The sequence below is a fragment of the Mya arenaria genome, chromosome 9 (genome assembly GCF_026914265.1).
Source record: "Mya arenaria isolate MELC-2E11 chromosome 9, ASM2691426v1".
NCBI lineage: Eukaryota > Metazoa > Mollusca > Bivalvia > Myida > Myidae > Mya > Mya arenaria.
The window spans coordinates 58,500,333-58,508,642 of record NC_069130.1 but is presented as its reverse complement, the minus strand read 5'-3'; the positions used below and the strand labels follow the sequence as shown (position 1 = coordinate 58,508,642).

The following is an 8,310-nucleotide window of genomic DNA, read 5'->3' as shown; positions in this document are numbered from 1 at the left end:
GAAACAACAATACTGTACTGTAATTATTTAGTGTGTGTGGGTTAAGAACCAGCTGCCTGGTTTTCTCAGGTAGTTGGAGTGTGTTGCTAGTGTTCTGGTGGTCGTGGGTTTGAGTCATGCACCAGTCTCACCTTTCCATCCAGGTTTACTAATGCATCAGTAAACTGTAACCACACACCCCCAGGTCTTGGGAATAGCGGGGACTTTGATTTTCAGTCTATCCAATATCCCGGGTAAAATATCTGTCCTGTGGGGACAAACGGCTGGTAAAATCCCTACCTAGGTAAGGCCCATTACCCGCTATTTCCAGAGCGAATACAAAACCACCGCATTCACTCGGCACTGCAGGGCCACCTGGTCTGTAAAAACACATACCTTTTTCCCCCGCTCTCCCTGGTAAAAACACATACCTTTTTTCCCGCTATCCCCGGTATACCCCCAGACCTGGGGGGACCGTGGTTACAATTGACTGGTGCATAATATTATAGTTATCATCTATGTGCTTGCCAGCAGGAGTTAAATGCAGCTCCTGTGAGTTTTATTACTAAATGACCAGCTTCCCCTTTGTTTAAAAGAAACACAGAGTATTGTCTGGCTTGTCAGATCCAGGATTTAACGTAAGAGTGTGTGCACGCGGGGGGTGGGGGGGGGTGCATAAGTATGAATTGCTTTAATTTTTTTTAAGACAACCCATATATAAAGTAGCATTTTTCCCTAACATTGTATCAATGCACATGTTATTATACAGATCTCTAATTTAATCATCAGAAATGGCAGAAGAAAAGGACAAATCAGATATAGCTGAAAATGTGTCATTTCCGCGGAAACAGTCAGCAGCGTGGGTGGCTATGAAGAAAGTAAAGACGACTCTCAGTCTTACAAACAAGGAGCTACACCGGTCAACTGGAAATGTGTCTTTTTGGTCTTCATTTCTCTCGTAAGGGAGTATTATAGAGATGTTCACTTTATCAATGTTAATTATAAGATAAAGGTCTCAAGTTTGTACTCAAGATACTCATGTCGCAACGTTGATGTTTTGTATATAGCTTTAAATATTAAATGATGTCCAGTGAATTATGTCTTTGCCAACTTTAAGTGTATGACGTTGGGTATTTTTTCTGAACATATTCTCATGTCAGAGTATTAATAGTTTAATAACTGTAACATATACCGCATTATTATTTTTCAGTTTTCCAGTTCATTTAACATCACATTCCTGTTCCCATTCCTTCCAGAAATGATTTTGGTATGAGAAATTTATGTTTTAATTTGATTAATTGTTGGAGGACAATGTTTAAAACAGAATAGATCTGAATATATACAAACTATTTTGTGTTGAACATAAGCGTTCACTAAGTACTGGTATCGTTGGTGTATCTTGCAAATGTAAAACAATCAGAAGTAAATGACCATTGTTTTTAACCAGATTTTCAACAAAAACCAGGTTATAAGAATAAGGATGTCACTGGATGGAAGGGAAGACATCAAACATTGGTTTAAGGCCGATAACTTACTTTACATAGATGGGTATGATTAAACTTGGCATGTAGGTGGATTATGTAAACAGCTAGCTTGGGATTGCTTTTGAAAGTAGAAAAAACTGTTTTTGACTAATTAATTTAGTAAGGACAGACATGAGACTGGCCGTTATTATGGCCCATGGCCCCCGTTTCTGGAAACATATGACAAGCCAAGTTTAAATCCCTTATGTCAGTTAGACAATTCACTTGCTTCTACTTCATTCTACATGTAACAAAAAGTAGTTAATCATGATTATCTGTAAAATTACTTTCTGTAATAGCCTCAAAAATCTTTATAAGGAGAAAATTGGAGAAATTATACCAAACTAAAATATTTGCTTAATGTAGTTTTATAAACAACTTGAGGCCCCAGTTTCTCCAACAATCTTAAGTGCTTTATACAGAAGCATGCTTAGTACTAACTTACATAATTTTTGATTTGGAATTTTGGAGTTTAATTGTGAAATATTCTCCTTTTTTAAAATGGTATAGGTTATAGGGAATGATTAGTGAAATAATTATGATAAGGTACTATTTTGTTTTGTAAAATCACATTTAAGTAACATAGGTAATTTAGCTGATTGAAATAAGATGCGTAAACATGACTTTGTGTGATGTGGCAGATTCCTCGGCATGCTGTTGATATCTTTATGCTCATTGGTTTTCAGATGTTGGTTTCAAGGAAGAAGAGAAGGGCTACTATGCTGGAATTGTTGCCTCTGCTTTGTTTCTAGGAAGATTTGTGGGCTGGTAAGCACTGGTTTCAAATTTATGTAGCCCTAAGTTATCAGTATGACAACAACTATTCACTATCTATAAATCAACACCTTAATGTTTCTTATCAAAAAGACAGCCTTAAACTGGTATATCAAATTATATCGTTAACCTTATCTGTTTTCAATGGTTTCTATTTGAGGTATTGAGATACACATTTGCTTTCAAAGACTAATCATTTTAGACAAAATAATTTTTCCATTAATGCCTCATAGATAATGTTGTAGGGTTTTTAGCCAGGATTTAAAAAGGACATGGTGCTGCAGAAAAGGGACATGATGCTAAGGTAAAAAGGGCACGTTGAATCGGGTTATGAAGAACTTGAACTTTATGAATTTGGCAGAAAATGCATGGTGATCACCATGAGGGCAGAAGGCTGCTATTTAAAAGGACAGGGTGCTGTACCCTTCCATAACCCTGCACCTAACACCCTATTGTTGGCTGCATTGTTCTTGTGCTTTGTTTACTCTGATGAAATATATCTTCATGGCTTTAAAAGTATTATTATTAATTTTCAGTTATTGTGGGGCTGGTTGTCAGATAAGAAGGGACGCAAGCCAATCATTCTGATCACTGTGATTCTGAATGGGGTTTCCTCATTGGCGTTTGGCTTCACGACCACTTTGTGGTTTGCTTTTGTGACCAGATTTATCTCAGGACTTGTTAATGGTATGTATTTGGTACCGTAGGTAAGCTAGGGTAGGTTAAATAAAATGCAAGAAAAATGTTTTAGGGGGAGGTATCCCAAAACCCAGAGCAAGATTCAAACCTTATTTTCTTACTTCTCGGGGGCGGGGCGCCATATCTTGAACCATTCATATTTCTGGATTAAATATGTTTATTTGTATATATACACATTCATCTGATACATTCATTATGATTCACACATAGCCAAAGGTTATAGTTGAGCACAGATGGAGGAATAAAATATAAATATATATAAATACATTCACTGGCAAAATGTCAAAGTTATTACAATGTTACACCAGTTCAATGCAATATTTCCGCCAATGATGTATGTTCAGATAGAGCTTGGGTGCACTTGACTGAAATTTTACATCTGTCATTTTTTTGTCATTTTTTTAGATTAAATAAAAGAAACATTGTTTGCTTCTGTGTTATATCACATTTTACCTCTCTTACTGAAGAACAACATATCATCATTTTTACTTCTCTTACTGAAGAACAACATATCATCATTTTTATGTCCACCAAAAACTAGGCAAAACATGCTCTCATGAACCCTAATGAATATGGTGTTTAGCAATGTTGTCTGTGTGCAACGTTATTCCTCTGTGTGCATGTCAACTGTGTGCAGCACTTTATCAAATCCTGTCTGTGTGCAGAACTTTATCAAATCCTGTCTGTGTGCAGGCACTTTATCAAATCCTGTCTGTGTGCAGGCACTTTATCAAATCCTGTCTGTGTGCAGGCACTTTATCAAGTCCTGTCTGTGTGCAGGCACTTTATCAAGTCCTGTCTGTGTGCAGTGTGCAGGCACTTTATCAAATCCTGTCTGTGTGCAGGCTTTATCAAGTCCTGTCTGTGTGCAGGCACTTTATCAAGTCCTGTCAGTGGCAGGCACTATCATCTGTCTGTGCAGGTGCTTTATCAAGTCCTGTCTGTGCAGGCACTTATCAAGTCCTGTCAGTGTGCAGGCACTTTATCAAGTCCTGGCAGTGTGCAGGCACTTTATCAAGTCCTGTCAGTGTGCAGGTGCTTTATCAAGTCCTGTCTGTGTGCAGGCACTTTATCAAGTCCTGTCAGTGTGCAGGCGCTTTATCAATCCTGGCAGCGTGCAGGCACTTTATCAAGTCCTGTCAGTGTGTGCAGGCGCTTTATCGAAGTCCTGTCAGTGTGCAGGCGCTTTATCAAGTCCTGTCTGTGTGCAGGCACTTTATCCAATCCTGTCAGTGCGCAGGCACTTTATCAAGTCCTGTCAGTGTGTGCAGGCGCTTTATCAAGTCCTATCAGGTGTGCAGGCACTTTATCAAACCTGTGTGTGCAGGCACTTTCAATCCTGTCAGTGTGCAGGCGCTTTATCGAACCTGTCAGTGTGCAGGCGCTTTATCAAGTCCTGTCAGGGTGTGCAGGCGCTTTATCCAATCCTGTCAGTGTGCAGGCACTTTATCAAAACCTGTCAGTGTGCAGGCGCTTTATCGAACTGTCATCAGGCGCTATCAAGTCCTGTCAGTGTGCAGGCGCTTTATCGAATCCTGTCAGTGTGCAGGCGCTTTATCAATCCTGTCAGTGTGCAGGCGCTTTATCAAGTCCTATCAGGGTGTGCAGGCACTTTATCAAATCCTGTCTGTGTGCAGGCACTTTATCGAATCCTGTCAGGGTGTGCAGGCGCTTTATCAAGTCCTATCAGGGTGTACAGGCACTTTATCAAATCCTGTCAGTGTGCAGGCACTTTATCGAATCCTGTCAGGGTGTGCAGGCACTCTATCAAGTCCTGTCAGTGTGCAGGCACTTTATCAAGTCCTGTCTGTGTGCAGGCGCTTTATCAAGTCCTGTCAGTGTGCAGGCGCTTTATCAAATCCTGTCTGTGTGCAGGCACTTTATCGAATCCTGTCAGTGTGCAGGCACTTTATCAATCCTGTCTGTGTGCAGGCACTTATCAAGTCCTGTCAGTGTGCAGGCGCTTTATCAAGTCCTGTCTGTGTGCAGGCACTTTATCAAGTCCTGTCAGTGTGCAGGCACTTTATCAAGTCCTGTCTGTGTGCAGGCACTTTATCAAGTCCTGTCAGTGTGCAGGCACTTTATCAAGTCCTGTCTGTGTGCAGGCACTTTATCAAGTCCTGTCTGTGCAGGCACTTTATCAATCCTGTCAGTGCAGGCACTTTATCAAGTCCTGTCTGTGTGCAGGCACTTTATCAAGTCCTGTCAGTGTGTGCAGGCACTTTATCAATCCTGTCAGTGTGCAGCTTTATCAAGTCCTGTCGGTGTGCAGCACTTTATCAAGTCCTGTCTGTGTGCAGGCACTTTATCGAATCCTGTCAGGGTGTGCAGGCACTATCAAGTCCTGTCAGGGTGTGCAGGCACTTTATCAAGTCCTGTCTGTGTGCAGGCACTTTATCAAGTCCTGTCAGTGTGCAGGCACTTTATCGAATCCTGTCAGGGTGTGCAGGCGCTTTATCAAGTCCTATCAGGGTGTGCAGGCACTTTATCAATCCTGTCTGTGTGCAGGCACTTTATCGAATCCTGTCAGGGTGTGCAGGCACTTTATCAAGTCCTGCTGTGTGCAGGCACTTTATCAAGTCCTGTCAGTGTGCAGGCTTTATCGAATCCTGTCAGGTGTGCAGGCGCTTTATCAAGTATGTCTGTGTGCAGGCACTTTATCAAGTCCTGTCAGTGTGCAGGTGCTTTATCGAATCCTGTCAGGGTGTGCAGGCACTTTATCAAGTCCTGTCTGTGTGCAGGCACTTTATCAAGTCCTGTCAGTGTGCAGGCACTTTATCAAGTCCTGTCTGTGTGCAGGCACTTTATCAAGTCCTGTCAGTGTGCAGGCACTTTATCAAGTCCTGTCAGTGTGCAGGCACTTTATCAAGTCCTGTCTGTGTGCAGGCACTTTATCAAGTCCTGTCAGTGTGCAGGCGCTTTATCGAATCCTGTCAGGGTGTGCAGGCACTTTATCAAGTCCTGTCTGTGTGCAGGCACTTTATCAAGTCCTGTCAGTGTGCAGGCGCTTTATCAAGTCCTGTCTGTGTGCAGGCACTTTATCAAGTCCTGTCAGTGTGCAGGCACTTTATCAAGTCTGTCAGTGTGCAGGCGCTTTATCGAATCCTGTCTGTGTGCAGGCACTTTATCAAGTCCTGTCAGTGTGCAGGCTCTTTATCAAGTCCTGTCTGTGTGCAGGCACTTTATCGAATCCTGTCTGTGTGCAGGCACTCTATCAAGTCCTGTCAGTGTGCAGGCACTTTATCAAGTCATGTCAGTGTGCAGGCGCTTTATCAAGTCATGTCAGTGTGCAGGCGCTTTATCAAGTCCTGTCTGTGTGCAGGCACTTTATCAAGTCTGTCAGTGTGCAGGCGCTTTATCAAGTCAGTCTGTGTGCAGGCGCTTTATCAATCCTGTCAGTGTGCAGGCACTTTATCAATCCTGTCTGTGTGCATGCACTCTATCAAGTCCTGTCAGTGTGCAGGCACTTTATCAAATCCTGTCTGTGTGCATGCACTCTATAAAGTCCTGTCAGTGTGCAGGCACTTTATCAAGTCCTGTCTGTGTGCATGCACTCTATAAAGTCCTGTCAGTGTGCAGGCGCTTTATCAAGTCATGTCTGTGTGCAGGCGCTTTATCGAATCCTGTCAGGGTGTGCAGGCACTTTATCAAATCCTGTCTGTGTGCATGCACTCTATAAAGTCCTGTCAGTGTGCAGGCACTTTATCAAATCCTGTCTGTGTGCATGCACTCTATAAAGTCCTGTCAGTGTGCAGGCACTTTATCAAGTCCTGTCTGTGTGCATGCACTCTATAAAGTTATATTATAAATTTGCAACTTATAAAGTCTGTCAGTGTGCAGGCACTTTATCAAGTCCTGTCAGTGTGCATGAACTTTATCAAATCATGTCTGTGTGCAGGCACTTTATCAAGTCCTGTCAGTGTGCAGGCACTTTATCACTTTATTAAGTCCTGTCTGTGTGCAGGCACTTTATCAAGTCCTGTCCATGTGCAGGCACTTTATCATGACTGTCCTGTCAGTGTGCAGGCAGCTGTATCAAATCATGCCTGTTTGCATGCAACTGTATCAAGTCCTGTCATTATTAAATATTCAAATTTGTACTCTCATTTCTTAATTTGTATGATGTCTGGGAGCATGAATTGTTTCCAACAGTCCTTGTCAATAAAAATGAATGTTTTGTTTTAAAAGGTACTGTTGGAACAGCGAAGACAATTTTATATGAGATATCAGACAACACAAACCAGGCTGTGGGCATGTCCATCATATCAGTGGCTTGGGGGTCGGGAATTATAGTTGGTCCTGCCGTCGGAGGTTTGTATCATAAAACGAAAGATTAAAAAGTATGAGATATGAACCAAGCTATTTGCATGTCAATCATATCTATGGCCTGGGAATTCAGGGATATTGGACCACACAAACTTGGCTGTTGATGAGTGCACTAACAATTATTCGATCAGCTAGTTTTAATGATATTGTACAGTTTATTACAAATTTTACTAATCTTGATATAATATGATACATGAAGTTATACATATCTTAAATAATAAGATTGTCAAAATTTTATTAATCACTTAGTATGCTCTGAATAAAAGATGAATATAACAAGACTTGTCACAGAGATAGCCAGATTGACTACTCCCCCCATTAAACTTTTATTGCTTTGTAGTCACCTTCTGTTTTTAAAAGTAAAAACACAAGGATTTGTGACTTTCATACAAATAACATCTTAACCAATACATCATTTTTCTGAATGCCTGTTCCACAGGATACCTGGCGAACCCATGCAAGAGCTATCCAGACGTGTTCCCATCTGAAGGTTTCTTCTACAAGTTCCCATATTTCATTCCCGGTTTTGCAGCATTCATAATCTGCCTCATTCCCTTCCTGCTAGATGTATTCCTGCTGCCTGAGACTTTAACCTGAAGTAAGAATCATTTAGACGTTTTACATTGTTCTTAGTTAAAATAATGTTAGTTTTAAAGTTTTATTCATGAAGTTTCTATCTTTCTAATAAAAAAGTGAAGGTCATGGCCATGGTGTTGTTGCCATTAGCGTCATTGTAATTGTCATACAAAAACATTCACATATTACCATAAATGGGACAACTATAAAGATGGCCATTATTTTTGGACTACATTTAGAATAGCAATAACTTCGACTCAATTAAAAATGTCATAATAAAGACTACATTCAAAATTACTTGGTCCTCATTCATGTTGGACGTAACTTGGTCTATATATTAAGATAAGATAGTCAAAACTTGGTTTACATTCAAGATGGCTCTCTCTAGCTGTATTCAACATCACTTGGCCTACAGTTAAGATGGCCATAATTA

The 8,310-nt window shown here is 40.9% G+C and overlaps 1 protein-coding gene across 1 annotated transcript in view; it reads left to right on the top strand.

Moving 5' to 3' along the window:
* Positions 1 to 1,523: 1,523 nt before the first annotated feature.
* Positions 1,524 to 8,310, top strand: part of LOC128246215 (uncharacterized) — a 30,630-nt gene continuing 23,843 nt past the window's right edge. The window contains exons 1-5 of the mRNA XM_052964407.1: positions 1,524 to 1,527; positions 2,189 to 2,262; positions 2,813 to 2,963; positions 7,164 to 7,286; positions 7,741 to 7,891. Coding sequence (XP_052820367.1) covers positions 1,524 to 1,527; positions 2,189 to 2,262; positions 2,813 to 2,963; positions 7,164 to 7,286; positions 7,741 to 7,891 — 503 coding nt within the window. The remainder of the gene's footprint in view (positions 1,528 to 2,188; positions 2,263 to 2,812; positions 2,964 to 7,163; positions 7,287 to 7,740; positions 7,892 to 8,310) is intronic.